Source organism: Urtica dioica, chromosome 3 (assembly GCF_054948205.1).
Source record: "Urtica dioica subsp. dioica isolate 48M chromosome 3, U.dioica_male_clone48M_v1_H2, whole genome shotgun sequence".
NCBI lineage: Eukaryota > Viridiplantae > Streptophyta > Magnoliopsida > Rosales > Urticaceae > Urtica > Urtica dioica.
In genome coordinates, this window is record NC_142758.1 from 6789743 (window position 1) to 6806678 (window position 16936).

At 37.0% G+C, this 16936-nt stretch overlaps 1 protein-coding gene across 1 annotated transcript; it reads right to left on the reverse strand.

Annotated features, from left to right (window-relative positions):
* Nucleotides 1-3902: 3902 nt before the first annotated feature.
* LOC149402260 (histone acetyltransferase HAC1-like) lies at nt 3903-14048 on the reverse strand. Its single transcript, XM_089610087.1, has 17 exons — nt 13821-14048; nt 13096-13393; nt 11980-12094; nt 11602-11818; nt 10968-11447; nt 9035-10845; nt 8348-8644; nt 7951-8229; nt 7148-7276; nt 6846-7046; nt 6611-6753; nt 6191-6503; nt 5961-6100; nt 5675-5753; nt 5177-5569; nt 4823-5040; nt 3903-4702 (listed from the first exon to the last, which is right to left on the reverse strand). The coding sequence occupies exons 2-17, from the start codon at nt 13278-13280 to the stop codon at nt 4588-4590; spliced, it is 5115 nt and encodes a 1704-aa protein (XP_089466213.1). The 5' UTR covers nt 13281-13393; nt 13821-14048; the 3' UTR covers nt 3903-4587.
* Between the last annotated feature and the right edge of the window lie 2888 nt (nt 14049-16936).

The following is a 16936-nucleotide window of genomic DNA, read 5'->3' on the forward strand; positions in this document are numbered from 1 at the left end:
ACTACGACTTTTAATCCTGCCTCGATTAATTTTAATCCAGCCTTCATAAAACTTACATTCTGTCTTTATAGTTCGTTTGGATTAAATTTAATCCAACCTAGATTAATCTTACTTTGGCTAGTTTGCTTATAGTTGACATACTATGGCTATTTTGCAAAAGCTTAAGTTCTATTTAGTTATATAGCCGCTTGACCCTATTATATATTGCATATTAACAATTACTTACATCTATTTTTTTTCTTGGATATTAACGATTATTTACAATTATTAACATGTATTTAATAAACATTTTGCAGTCAACATTTTTAAACGTCGGTTTTCACATATTATCAACCTCCACTTGCTAATATATACGCTGTTTATCCAACAATTCAAGAATTGGCAAGTAATAAATATATATATTTTTAATTATTAATGGACAAAAAATAGTACATTGTATTTGATACATGTATTAACTGTTATTAACTATTATTTACAACTATTTACTACAAATTACAATGTATTTTTTAACTTCGATATTTGAATTTGATTCATGAGACATGTTTTGGCTCCGATTCTCCGTGTCGCGGACAACTTGGTTCCACGAAGATGACAATCCGCAGCGCGATTTGCTCCACGCCATGAAAATAAAAATAAAAACAAAACAAAATCAATTTTAAATTAATTTAATAATCTCGAAAGATGAATAAGACACATTCAAGTGATGTTAATTTCGGTTTTTAGTCAAAAACAAAAAAAAAATCATTTTTACACCAATTAATTAGAATAAACATGATAGAGAAAATGAGAACCGACTGCGTCAAAATTCCTCCGGACAGCATCGAGATCATCGCTCCGGCAAAATTTGGTGACGAAGACCGGCAAGACGTTGTTCATCTTTCTCACCGCTCATAAGCTCCAGGCTATCCTCGAGCGTTGGAGATGGTCGTTTTTCTTGCTGTGGTTCCTGAGTAGCAGAGACAAGTGAATTTCCACCCAATAAGATCGGACCAAGAAACGAAAAAAATTCATATAAAGATTTGTGAATAATTTCTAATTAATAATGTAAAACTACCCAAATTATAAAATTCAAATTAAAACCGTCCAAATTATATAGATGAAAACGTAAAAAATAAAAAGAGCATTTTTGGAGAGCCCAAATCATCTACAAGATGCCATTTTTGGAGAGCCCAAATCATCTACAAGATGCCACGTCACCGAATTGGCTATTTAACTAAAATTTACAAAAGGTTGACTAATTAACAAATCTTCTAGTGTTGGTGGCTTAGTTAGCTAATTATTTGTTAAAAATTTATATAAATGTATTCAAAAAAATCATACGCCTGGAACAACTTAAGACATATTTTCTAATTTGAAAAGTTTTCAAAATTGTCCTACATTAAAATTAGCATGTTTAGTATTATATTATACTTTAGGTAGTTTCTTTTAGAAAAATAACCAGAAATGATGATGTGGCACTTCAGCCCATTTTTTTATTCCAAGTTTAGCCCCGGTTAATATTCCCTATTATTTAATTTGTTTAAACAAAATCCTAGTCTTAGTTATTATTTTTAATTGGAAACTATTTCCTCTCCACATTTTCAGCATCAATTTATTCTCTCTCTCTCTCTCTCTCTCTCTCTCTCTCTCTCTCTCTCTCTCTCTCTCTCTCTCTCTCTCTCTCTCTCTCTCTCTCTCTCTCTCTCTCTCTCTCTCTCTCTCCAGACGATAGAACAAAACGTGGTTAAAGCCTTTAGCTTCAATTATTCGTCACTTCTCATCACTTCCAATAATTAGACACTTAGCAATTCTTACGCACACCATATCTCCACCCTCAATCATATTCCTTGATTCAATAATATTATTCCAAATACCCAACATACTCTCTCTAGACGATTCTAGATCTTGGACGTCGACGATTCCGGCAATTCCAGAAGCTTACGGACCCCAAGGTCGCTGCCACTGAAGAGGTGATGGGGATCGATAACTTTCCAGAGTTGTTTTGTTGATCTTGGGAGTTAAACAAATTGGGGTCTTCTTAATGAAGGTCAATAAATCATCTCTGGTTGGTCCGAATTTGAAGATAGAAATTAAGGGTTTCCTGTGTTGATATTATTGTTTTGATTATGAAAATCTGAAATTGAATTTATTCTAGGTTTTCAGATTTGTGTATTGATTTGATGATTTTTGAATTTCTAGAAATTGATCTTTAAATATAGGGAAAATATCATGAGTATCCCTCGTGTTTAATCGAAATGCCAGATTTATCCCCTCTATTTCTAGAAATATCAGACATATCCCTTCAGTTTAATATAAATGACATATACATCCCTTAAAAAATGTTATATTACAAATATCACCCTTTTTCGTTTATTTTTTACAAAAAAATAATTTAAACTCCCCAAAATACCCTTAATGAAATAATTTTTTATTTTCTATTCTATATACAAAAAAATAAATTAAAAAAATTTCTTTATAAAAAGTTAAGGATTTTTTTTTATAAAGAGATATTTTGATTTTTTTAAAATAAAATAGTAAATAAATATTTATTCTATTAAGGGTATTTTGGGGAGTTCAAATTATTTTTTTGTAAAAAATAAACGAAAAGGGTGATATTTGTAATATAACATTTTTTTATGGGAGATATATGTCATTTATATTAAACTGAAAGGATACGTCTGATATTTCTAGAAATAGAGGGGATAAATCTCGTATTTCGATTAAACACGAATGATACTTCTGATATTTTCCCTTAAATATATGTTCTTGAGTTTAGAATTCGAATTTATGATACATTGTCATTGAGATCTCCTTTTTCTGAACATGACATCATCTGTTTATTTTGGTTAATTTGACACATAATATTGTTGAATACGAGATCTCCTTTTTCGTAACTTGTCATTTTGTTAATTTTTTATCAATTTGACACATAATATTTTTTATTTACTGAAACTAACTATTATTTACTAAAATTTACAAATATTAACAGTATTACCATATTTCTGGTCTAGCTCGTCAATGGTGTTCTTCGCATCGAGAATCCGTGCGGGGGTATTCTTAATGTGGTCGCGTCAATGTGATCTCACGATATATATATATATTCTTAATGCGATATATATATATAGGGTAATTAAATGTGGCCAAAGTCAACACATGTAATGCTTCATTTTTTTCATTTTTTTTATGGATGATGTAGCTAAATAGCCAATTTAAAGTTATGAATTTGTAAAATAGCCAAGGTTTGTCTTAATTGAGTGAAATAGCCAAAATGTGCAGTAATCTGGTTTTAAAAAAAAAAAATTTGACCCCAAGATTAATTTTTTAAAGTGATAAATTGTTTATAATAATCGTCAAAAATTTTAATCCTGGCTGTCATAAAAATTTTGAAAACGTAAATTTGGCTATTTTGCTGAAAAGTTAAAACTTTGACTATTTTGTTAATCAATAAGTTTCAAATGTCTATTTTATACAATTTTTCCTTTTTTTAATTATACTTCTAAAATGTTTACTGAAAGGTATTTGAATATTTGTTCATCATTCATTCGGCAAAACTCAAGTTTACTATAGGATATTTAGCTATAAAGCCCATATTTATTGACCATTTTACGTAAAAAGAAAATTAATTTAGAAACCAAAACGCAAGGACTAAGCCTACTAATATTTCAATCTTATTCCTTTGTTTCTCAAAACAATCTGTTGCTCTCTCTCTCTCTCTCTCTCTCTCTCTCTCTCTCTCTCTTATGATTATGTATTTGCATGGGTAAATAGGCTATTTAAAAACTCTCATATTTCGGTGAATTGGAGGTCACTATACACATATAAGATCCAGAAATCGATGGTTAATGTATGTACAAAAAAGGTTGTCCATTGTGAAGGCAGCATCTGACGGAATGATATCGTAAAAAGACTACGACGCATTAAGAGAACAAAAAAAATCAAAAAGACAGAAGAAAAAGAATCAAGAACCTTAGTGAGATTCGTATGACCAAAGTAAACATGATTTGACTGAAAATAAACTACTTATTTCTACCATATTAAATAAGAGCACGTTCTACAAAACGGGATCTGACTGAGCGAAATATATCTATATATGTATATATATATATACATATATATATATATGGAACATCGGAAGCTACTTCCTATTATCAAATTCTTCTGTAAGAAAAAGATACATCTAGACGACAAATTAGGAAATTATAGTATACGACTAGCCATCTCAGGACGGCAATCAACGGGATTACTTATGCGACCATGAAATGAAAGAATCACCATATCCAGGTACACGACTCAGAGATAGATACATAGATAGTTATATCAGCGCTGCATTTTTTTAACCACGCTGATTAAAGAGTGAAGCTCCGACTGATAGACGACAACGCACCAAGTTGATGAAGAGGAAAGAAAAACCAACCCCGCAAACAAAAAAAATAATAATAATTTATTCTTCGGCCCTGAAAAATGCACAATCTCCCCCCTTTCAATCATATCTGGACACCCAAACTGCCCGGTTTCTGGCAGATTTCTATCGCCTAATCCTCTACCCCAAAACTCTTCTGCTGGGTTTCTCTTTCAAACACATCCGTATTTACATGTGCAATAATAAGGTCAACCTGTGTTGCTCGTCAGCTCGGCAGCTCTTTGCCTCATCATTTCCATCACCGCCGCTCTTCTTCGCGAGTCGGCTTGCTGCTGAAGCCTCCTCAAATGTTCTTTAAGATCCCTGCAAATGAATAAATAATAAATAAACAATTGTTCCTTAGGATCTTTGCTACGATGCACTCAAAGTGCCGTGAGAATGAGAAGGGCTCTTGTTAAAACAAGTTGGTTTTCTTTAAAGGACCTGCAACGCGGGACGTGGCATTCCGATTCTTTGCAAGCACGGGCGTGAAGTTGGAGGAGATACCACATCCTCTTGCAGAGAACACAGCCTCCGGAAGCGCGTGTTTTGCAGTGGATACCGTGACGGAAAAGTCCCTTCACCTTGCGGCAATTGGGGTACGAACACTGAGCAGCACGACACTGCGATGCATGCACTAAAAGATCGAGCATCTTCCTTAGCTGCAAAACACAAGGAAAGGAATATTCGTGTGAGGCCAATTTTTTTTCTATACACATATCTCGGCATGGATTCTTGAATATAAAAAACCTGGGAATCAATCATATGAGGATACAGAAACATTATTGGGTAAATCACCTGCTGAACCCGCATTTGCCGGGCCTCCTGGTTTTGTGCATCACGGTCGGCTATGGAAGGGTGATTTGTGAGCTTATGTGGATGCTGACTGTTGCCATCTTTCTGGTAACAAGCATTGCACACGTCGTACTCAGCGCAAACATCACAACGCCATCCTTGGCCAGTTTCGATATCCAGATGGCATATATTGCAAGTCGTCACAAATGCAGGAGCTGTAGGGTTGTGAAGATGGTAAAGGACCATCATCGATGAATGTTTAGCCCGTCTGAGAGTGTCATACTGATAGTGGTTTCCTTGGCAAAGACTCAAAAACGCCTGTCTGGTGTCGAAAAATTCGCTCTCGAGAATCTCATCCTTGTCTTTCGTATCAACTGGCACTTCATCAATTTCAACCTGCATTACATATTTTATGTCATTAAAAGCTGGCATTGTCATGGACTAAACATAAAAGATGAGTGAAAGTAATTAATCCAACTCAAGGGACATTAGTAAGCATACTGGGTGAAATGAATGTTTATCCCTCATATTGACAGGGTGCCTTTCTCGTTCATCACATTTCAGCTCTAATTCATAACACCTGCCATCAAAAAGAGGATTACCAAATCAACATACAATACAATATAGGAAAAAACAAAAGTCGGTTAAAATACCTTTTTTATTTATATTGAGAGAGAAAATTGGTAAAACGGCAGCAACAAATTAATGAAGGAACCACATTGGAAAACAAACCAGAAAATACTCAAGCAAATTGCAACACACACACTAGCGGATAATAGGTCCTTACTTGTCACAGAGCTGAAATTTTTTGCAATTGTCGCAAACCCAACGATTTCCAGACACCATTAGAGCACAGCAGTGGTTACATGAATGTTGCAGATGAACCATTATAAAATCCTCCTTCATGGGGGAGATTGTCTCACCAAGCTGTAGACCAAAAAGCAAGACGGGTTCAACAAAAATAATTGCAGCATAGTCTAGCAATAGTTAAATTACGATCGAGATTTCGAAGATTACTTTGTGCATCAACAGCAAATCCTTTGAGGCGTTGCCAGACAAATCAGTCTGACCAGAGGCTTTGAGAGCCCTTTTTGTTATAGTCTTCTTCGTCGTTCCTTTCTTATTGTGTTTTCTTCCATCCTCTTCTTGACGGAGCTGATAAATCAGATCCTCTGCGGCACCAGGCCAGTAGTCACCATCAAAATATGGCAACCTGGCAGCGGTAACCTTGGCCTTGCATTCGCCATTGGATATAAAGAAATGGTCGTATAGATTGGTGAGATCAACTACAATGTTCTCCTTTGCAGCTTTCCTAAGCATTGCCAAGTACCTACAATTAAATGATATTCATGCTTGTTAAACACGAGATCAGAATTAACTCGAAAGTAATTCACTCAATTCCATAATCCGCAAGTTTGTGCAAAATATTAGACTCACCACTCGCGGAGCTTGTCGGATTTTGGTGTCTTCTGAATTTCTGGATGACAGTATAAGATATAATCTTCACCCTTTAATGGGGGACAAGCCCATATGTAACAGCTTGTAAAACCACGTTTCTTACAATATTCAAGGTATCCAATCTGAAAATAGAGTATGTGACCACGAGCTCCATCAGAATGATCAAATAAACGACGCCGAATGCAATATTATAATCTGTGCCAAAGTGACTTACCAAAATTTCATGATAAACATATGTACGCAGTGCCTCTCCATTCACAGACTTAATTTCAGGCCTGAAGTACTTCACAGAGTCCAGATATGATAGATATACACGGCGCTGATTTGGGAATTGAGCTTCAGATCCAAACTCTTGAACATACATGCCAAACAGACACACTTCTACCCCTTCAATCTTCTGAAACAATAATACAACCTAGGAGCAAAAATTTGAATAGATTAGAGTAATGCAAACAATATCCAAAACATTCTTTACAAGTGCAACAGAAGAGAAGCAAATTAATCATTCTCCCAAACCTTAGACTTATATGGGAACTCGGTCGGATAATTTTCTTCCTGAAAGATTTCCAGAAATCGTTGTTTTACTTCCAACTTCTTGTCAACCGAAGAAACAACTCTAATCACAAGAGATTCTGCTCCAGGAACCTGCCCGAAACAAAATCAATAAAAACATGATAAGCATCAAATTGATTCGCAGCACCATGTGTACCACCATCCATTACATTGATTTCTTTTATTTAATTCGAACACATACAAACATCACACGTGGCTAGTTAATTTGCATTCGACAAACATTGGCTATTTAGCCAAAAAGTTAACCAAACGTGGCCATAATTCTCTTTACAAAAAGTTTCTAAAGTAAATATAAACTACCTTTATTAGAATATATTTCAAAAGAGATCATTCACTCATATGACATTTAATAATACTAATTTAAAAACACATGCATTGAAAAAATTTACCCTTTTAGAATTTTAGATAAAAGTTCCAAAACTAAATATCTAATTGATGGATTAATAATGATATATTCAATAAAAAAAATGACAATTTACCATTGTAATAATGATAATGAAAAAAATAATCATTTACTAATGTGGTGGTTATCGAATTAATATGCTAATTGGCATCAAAAACGCATTTATCAACTGCACAACAGTTGCTATATACCGGAAGAATTTCCGTCTCCATCCTCATCATACATCACAAGTACTTGATAAAGAGAACTTCCAAGTGAACAGCAATTCAGAAAATATTAAATGAATGAAATGAAGGTGGAAACATACATTACCATTTATTAAATAAATGATGAATAAAAGTACCTGATCATAGGTTTTTCCTTGCGCTTTTGCCCTATCCAGTCTCTCCTGTTTTAGCTTCTTAAATAAACGTTCTTCTATCTGGTCACTGAGGATAGTTTTAGGCAAATCTTTTGCACCAAGAACAGCACTCTGAGGCAAGGGCTTGCGTTCTCCCCGTTCAACCTCTTGTATATAGCAATTAGGACAGGTGTACTCAGCTTGTCCCCCATCATTCCTCCGGCCATTAAATAGAGCACAAATTTGATGTTGCCATGCTTCACACTTGTCACATTGAACCCACTGAAATGCACATTTGAGGTCAAAGAAAAAACGTAAATAATAATTCTCCAACGCAAACTAGTAAGAAATTAAATAACTGAAAATATAAAGCAAAAGAACATTATGAACATTTACACACCCATTCCTCAGTCTCCTCGTCATTTTTCTTCTTCTCTAGCCTGTGTTTAGGAATGACAGTGCCATCGACAACTATGGTATCCCCGCGAGCCTCGTTGTAACATGCAATGCAAAAGTAGTGCCGTGTATCGCCAGCACCCATAGAATAATACATATTATTCCGTTTGATACGCGCACCACAAGGAGAGCAATAAATGGGTGGGGGTTCAAAGGTCAGCTTCTCCACTGCACACAATTGGCATGAGTTCTCACTCATTGACTGTTCCATAGCTTGATTTTTCTCTACCTTAGCTTTACTCTGAAATAAAAAAAATGACGGCTTTATCAGAATGACAGTACTTAACATGAAATTCCTTACTACTAAAGGCATGAAAACATAGAGCTGGGACAGCTTCTTTTGCTTTTGCCGATTAAAAGAATAAATGCAATTGCCAAGATAATCTCGTAATAAAAGATCCTGCATTTTTTTCAGAAGATAACACTAAAATTTAATAAACAAACAAAAAAAAACAATACAAGGAATATTAGAAATCCTTGAGATATAACAGCATGACATTGTTGTTCCACTCTAAATCTGATAATATCTAAGCTTGTGCATACATATATAAGGTTCTGCAATGAAAAAAAAAAAAAAAAAAAAAAAAAAAAAAAAAAAGATAGAACAAAGAAAAGAATGACCAAAACATACCTGGCCAACCCACTGCCTTAGACCAAAAATATGCTCTCTAACTTGTTCAGGAGTAAACAATTCAGTCAGTGAAACTCCCTTTATTTTTGGTTTCCCAGACTTGGTTCCACTTGCCGGTTCAACAGGCAGCGTCACATTTTCTAGCTTAACTGGTTCAATTTCCTTTTCAACTTTCATGTCTTCTTTGACAGCTATACCCACAGAATCATCATGCACAAGCGGTTCATCAGGATCTTGATGGGGATTATCTAGAACATTATCCTTCTGCAACGCAATAAAGCTTTCTGGTGCAGAAACAGGAGCTTCCAGCTCCACTTTAGTAAACTCAGAGTTGATTGGTAAGCCAATCTCACTTTTCGGGAGTTCCTGATGCTTGACATTCTGCAGCAGTTGACCTTGATGCTTGACATTCTGGGCTGATTGGGACTCACCGACTGAAGAAACTAGCATAGAAGTATTATGGCTATCAGGCAAAAGAGCCTGAGAGGACTGCTCTGTCTTGATACGTTTATTCGACGGTGGTGTGTCTTCTAAAAGTTCTACCAGTGGGGAAGCTTTCGGTATCGATCTCGCAAAGGAATCTCCATTGTCAAAGGGCTTGGAAGATCCACTTATTGAACCCCTCAAAGATGCATTAGATGGCATTTGATTGCATAGCATGGCGTTGTGTCTGTCAATAAAATCGTTCACAGGAATACACACAGGGCACTGAGGGTTTTTGCAATTATTAGCATGGTAAATCAATTGCTTGGTATGAGCGCAACGAGGATAACCACACTGTTTCTGTGATTGGCAGCTTACAATATGCTTCCACAAATTTTGAACAGTCACGCAATGGATTTCCTGACATCTTCCTTCAGGTTCCGAACACCGACGAGCATGTCGGACGAATAGTAGCCATCTCTGTTGGTTTACATATTGTTTGTCCCTGCTTATAATATTCGATCTACACGTAGCAGCACTTCTAGAAGCAACAGCCTTGGCAATCAGAGATCCTTCCGAGGATAAGTTATTGCGCTGTGCTTCACCTTGGCCAGATATCCTTTGATGAAAATCTTCTTGCAAATGCTTCTCATGTGATAGGTTACCTGGTCCAACATTCCTATTTTGAGAATTCCACTGACCCTGCAGCCCTGATTCTGATTGACCTCCAACAGTAACACAGCTAAAATCATTTTGAGTCGCTGCTGTTAATTCAGGGGGATGTGATGGTTGTTGCAGAGGCTGTGAAGTTTGAGACGATGAAGGGAAATCTTGATGACCAGATTGAAGAGAAAAATGTTGACCACCCCTCAAATTACTGCCCATGGAGGTCTGGAATTGATTTTGCATCTCAGTCAATTGGAAATGTTCCGGCATTTGGGAGTGCAGGATTTCATTATGGTGCTCTACGGACTCGCGTTTTACATGGCTGCTTATGCCCGATGTCAACTGAGACTGACCAAAAGCTTCATTGTTTAACAAATGCTGAGCTTGCTGATTCTGCAACTTCAGAGGCCGCTGGTTGTTAGCAAATTGAGGCTGATGTTGAAATTGATGTTGTTGGTGTGGACGGATGATATTGTCTCTCGTAGACAGGGAAGATGGGTAGCTCATCTTTTCTATCTGATCCATTGGCTGAGGCTTTGAATTGGCAACTTGCTGTGTATGCACATTTTGCTGATTACCTAAGATATTGGAGCTAGTTTTTGCAGCAGGAGACAAAGTAACCGAGTTCATATTCTGGGTATTCATCATTGCTCCCACAGACGTTGCAGAGCCGTTATTCCCAGACCCAAAAGCGTCGACAATGCCCATTCCATATGCATCACCTGATTGATAATTTATTAGTTATCAGCACTCTTCATCACAGAATGTAACAGAACTACTCATATAACTTACGAACACGATATTAAACAGTACATTAAAAAAAAAAACAAAAAAACCAACCAACCTTGCATTACTCGCTGCTGTTGGTCATACTGATGTTGCAAGGGTTTAGATGTGTTAACAAAAGACGTGCCAGTCATATAGCCTTCCGACGTCCCATGCTCATTTACATGCGGTGAATTGTTACCAATCAACCCTAGCCCACCATTTATAGCCCCATTTGAAAATCCATATGGTTTCTGCTGCATTGTAGACCTTATTCCACTGCCCATTTGACCACCAAGATTATGCAATATTCGGCTGTTCTGTCCACCAATGGGCTGTTTTTGCAGTTGTGGCTGAGATATCATAGTAGATTCAATAGTTGAATACCCACCACTGTTACTAGAGGATTCTAGATTCATGTATGACTGATTAGGATTGCTACTAAATCCAGGGGTAGGGATCATTTGACTGGTCATTCTTTGTGCATTCATTGATGGCATAGTTCCTCCGGGGCCAACCGAGAAATTGGCAGAAGGCTGATACCCATTTGACATGGGACCTGCAGATACAGATGTTGTCATCAGTGATAATTATTTAAAACAAAAAGAAAACAATTTTTGTGATAATACCATCAGGTATATAATTGGATCACATGGTAACCACAGTTAGGCAATATGTTCCGTTGTTTACATTATCATGTCGGATGGTAATACCTCCACTTGAAGAAATCAGTGATGTATCTGCTGAAGATGTGACCATCATGTTAGAATTCCCACTGTGTGACATACCAGGGGTTGGTATCATTGCACCAATAGAAGACTGATTATTATTGGCGAGCTGAGAATATTGTTGATTTTGATTACTTGCAGGCTGGCGCTTTATAAGATTATGCAAACGGCTCTCCAGTGTTTCCATGTTTGCATATTCATCCTAGGATTAAGAATTGTAACAGACAAGACAAATAAATAGCTGACTATTTGAAAAACACAAGAATCTAGGATGGCGAGGAATGTATTCTAATACCTATATAATAGTACACATTCACATATATAACAAAAAAAAAAAAAAAAAAAAAAAAAAGGCACACCAACCCTAGTATGAGCATTTTTAAACAGTCCCTCCTCTAGGCGCTTCACAATATCTCTAAACCTCCTCCTTTGTGTCTCGTTAACTGGTTGTTGATGTCTCTCAGTTAGGATGTCATAGCTAGAAGTTGGAGGGAAAAAAAAAACTCATTAGCCATCAGTTATTAAATCATATTGTTTGAAGACCAAATAACTCATTGAGAATTCTATAAAAACAAAAAGAGTGTATAAAACTCCATAAAACAAGATAAAATCAAACACAACAACATTTCCTTTACAGTCCCCAGTAAAGCCCAGAAATAAGAATCAATGAAATGTTCATTATGTATCTATCGACTTTCACGTCACGTGACTGCGCTAAACATCCCGAACACTAAGATTTCTCTCGTCTAAAGATTTGTTTTATTTATTAATATGACTGATATTTTTTTTTAAAAGAAACCCAAAGTTTGATTAAAAACACACCTCCCATCTGAAGATACAAGATGGAAGACTGTTATAATTATTATTATTTTTTTTTTAAAAAGAAACAGCTGACTTTATTAAAAACCACGGCAAAGCCGGAAAATCCAGAACAAGAATTACTATTATTTATAATTATTATTTATAGGGGAATTAAGAGCTGCAATACATAGCATTTAGAATAAGGGACAAGCCCAATCTCTTACAACGTCCAAGAACAAGGCTCTTTATTTCATCACTGCTCTAGATATGAAAAATCCATATCACGCCAAAATATGGTATCGTACTTTCATCTTTTCAGATGAAAGCTCAAAATACATGGAGGGAATTCAAAATTAACTTTTCACCCATGTAAATTTATTTGTACACCCAAAAAACAGCAATAACAAAACAGGCTTGCTCTAGTATTTTATAGCTACATCGTCCCTTTTAGACGTCTTCTTAAATAAAACTATACTGTAGCTCAAAAGTACTAGAAACAGCTGGGACACACGTATTTAATAGAAGTAAAACAGGATACTCAAATTGACAATCCCGCACAAACACAACCAGCTCAACACGTTAAAAGGCGGTACACGATCAACTCTAATTTCTGACATCAATGAAGTGAAAGAAGAAAACTATACTCAAACAAGCGTATAGGAAAGGAATATGACTTACATCTTCTCCGAAACAAATCTGCGTGTTTGGATAATATCAGAGTCCATGTTGTTAATCTGACCTCCTATCCTCTGCATCTGGGGAGGCAGGTTATTTCCATTCAGTGGTAAACCAGGCAACTGCGTGCCCGGCTGATTAGGCACATTTCCGGAGATTTGTCCAGACATATGTGCCTGCACATTCATCTTCTTTTATCCCTAGCTATCAAATACCACATTCCTCAAGTACCGAGTAACTGCCAATGCATTATCAGCAATTTAGGCTGTCTACTTATACGAATTAAACCGGCAATCCCAATCTGTGTACACATTGTCGGAGAGAATCCGACATAACAAATCAGTCGCAATCCATATAGGTTAAAGAGACAATATAAACAAAAATAAATAAATTACTATTGAAGTCAAATAGAGAAATTTCAAGCCTGTGTAAGAATAATATATCAACCATGACCTCAAACAAAAATTCAAAGCTTTAATATGAAAATAAAATAGAAAATTATATATCTTTGAGCAATAATGCGGGGATGACTAGCAGACTCGAAAGGGGGTGTGAGGGTTGAATTAGATCGCCGCATAAGTATCCATACGCATTTAAAAAATTGAGCTATTAAAGAAGCTTAATTGAGATACAATGAAGCAAGGGTAATCAATCGCTACCTCGAGAGTGGAATCCAAATACAGAAACAAACCCTAAAGGTCAGGGATTACGAAGAGTCGCGGCCAAACCTGATATCGAGCGAAACCGATCGAAAATCGAAATTGATTGAGGGCTTTTGTAGAGAGCACAAAGTATCGACGTCCAAAGAATTGCTAAGGCGATCGGCGATTGTTTTCGGGGAAAATTCGAAGAGAGAGAAACGAGGAGGTATAGCGAGAGCGAGAGAGAAAAACTGAGAAAAAGTCGGTTGAGAGAAAACGAACGAAGAAGCTAACTTATGAGACACACGTGCGAAATTGGCACGAGCGAATAAGAACAAGAAATTGTAAAAGGCGAAAATCTGAACAGGTCGCAACGCAAACAAAAGAAGATGAACAAAACACAAAAACACGGTCACAGATTGAAACAAGGAAAGCCAACAATCGAAAGAAAGACGGAATTATAATGAGAAATTTCATTAATTAGATCTAAAAATTAATTAAATATCAAGATTAGACCTTAGTTATTAAAAATATATAAAAGTAGACTTTTGAACAAAAAATGGATATATATGCCCCTCTGACCAATTTTGTAAAAACTCCCTCTTATTTCTCTCACTCCATCGTACACTCCCTCTCACTCTCTTGTCCAAAAAAATTTCTTCCTTCTACGATCTTGTACGACGTGATACGATATTGTACGACGAAATACGAGCTGATACGATGACATACAATAAACAAGTTTCAAATTCCGACGGTAGTGGAGCCCAAAAATCCCGATCTCTCAAAACAACGAAAAAGGTAATTTTTCAACGAATTTCTTGTTAAATCTCATTGGAAGTAGTTAGAATAGGTATTATGACTTAGCATTTATCTTATTTGTGTTGATTTGGATTGATTTGGTTCGGATTTAGAAAGTTAGGGTTTGAAATTGGGGTTGAAATACGATGAACTTAATGTATAGTACGATGTTGTACAATGCGGTACGATGACATTCATACAGTTGTACGATGAACTTGAAGCACTATCACGAGGCATTACAGAAGAAGTTGAAGAAAAAGCCGGATGATGTGGCTCAGAAAGAGGCAAAGTACATCTTGACGGGTAATTTGCATACCCTTCATTACTGGGTGTCCGAGGCTATCCCAGAGATCGGGATGAGATTCGATTCAAGCCACAGTATTCGAGTGCTTAGGATGCATTCATGGTCCAGCAACGTTGTCATCATGGGCAAAGACATCGAGGCTGTGTTGAATAAAAAACATTAACTTTTTTCTTCTAACTTGAATAAAATTTATGTCACTAACATTGGAATATAAATAATTGTTTTTGGTTTTGTAGGTGGGCAGTCTTCAGATGTTGAGACCAAGGGCAGCAGAGAAAGAATTTTTCACTCTGCTCGAGACATAGACGAGCAAATGTCTATATCTGATAGATGTCAGAGAAGAAGCGACGGAGCCGCATACTATTGATGAAGAAATCGATCGAGTTGTGTCTGTCGCCGAGGTGGCCGATGTCCTCGGAGTTGAGAAGAATCCGACAAAGAACATGTGTCAGACACTCTACGTCTTCGTCGTCCTAGTCTGGGTGCTCGCCCTGCATCTTTTCCTCATGCCGAAGTTCCCGAGTCCCGCTCCCGAAGCGGTCGCTCGGCCCAAAATTTCCAAGCCGTTTGTAATAACGCGGGAAATGTGGGAAGAACTAAGGAAATCACAAGGGATGGTCTTACACGCCTTGAACACGAACGGGCGTAGAATCGAGAGAATCAGGCAGGACCAGGTTAAAACATGTGTAATAGAAATTTAATTTCTTAGTCGGTCTTATGCATTACTTTTTTACAAAATTCATATATTCGGTGACTTTTACTTCCAGATTCACATGTGCGAGAGGCTGAACGTTGTCTTCACGGACGTTACGGGACCCAAGCTGAAGGGTCGCGACGTCGTTGCCGTAGTCCTCCTCCTCCTCCTCATTCTCACGAGCGAGGATCGACTAAATCGCCATCTTCATCACTGAAGTCGTCTTCTTCTCAAAGGTCGTCGTCTTCTTAGAAGCGGTCTTCGAAAAAGCCGTCTGTTTCTTCCCCATAGCCGTTTTCTCATATCCGAGTCCTCGTCCTTCAAGAGACGTTACAGACAAGCAACTTCCGCTCACGACACCGCTTAGAAGGAAATGCGGAGAGCCACAAAAAACTCTGACATAGAAGAACGGCAGCTGCGACAGAAGATGGCGCATTGGGACGCATTCACAGATCCGACGAAGCTGAAGTACGCAAAAAAGTGGCTCAGTGCGTTCAAGCCATTGAATGAGCCAAAGGATAAGGATTTTAATCATTTTGTGAAGTGGATGCGGACGTCGAAATATAATGACAAATTATTGGGTTATGTTCGCCTCAAGACTCGCGACGCTCATCTTGATTTCTTCACATTATTGTTGGAGTCTAGGAGATGGCTAAACGATTCAATACGTTGAATGAATTCTTATATGTTATAATTCGCATTCTCTTTTAATTTAAAGTAAACTTATATGTTTTTTATTTTGCAGCATATTGATGCCATTCTGTGCATGCTTTGGACTCTTTAACGACAACTCGATGGATATCGTCAAGACGTCCGAAACATGGATTGTCGCTTTGTCTAGCACGTGTACGGCTGATATCTGAAGGAAGAAATGAACAAGAAGAAGGCCATCGAACTGGGGACGGATGTCGAGCCCGTGGAATGGGATTTGTAGGCGGTGTTTACCACGACGAAGTATTTCCATGGACGGGTGCTCGCGAGATCCTATTCGTCGTCAACTTCAAGAACCTTCATTGGTTTACATTCTGGGTCGACGTCAAGGAGTGGACCATTACTGTCCTCGATTGCCAGAAGGACCTCGTCCAGACGATGGGTAATCTGAACGATTTTAACCAGATGATGGAGGTACGTAAAAGTTTATTTATGGTTATTAACATGTTTATTAACATTTGTAGTTAATAAGAGTATTATGTTTTTATAATCATGCAGAATTGGAGTCGAGCACTACCTAGGGTTATGGCTTTGGGTGGTTTCTTCAACGACCATCGTATGGCTTATCTGGAACTAAACGAAGGCGAAATTTTATTCCATCCTTTGACATGGCTAGTCGATCAGACGGTTCCACAATAAGTTGAAAGGTAAACATGTTTAAATTTTTTTTATAATAACTTGTTCAAAACATGTCAA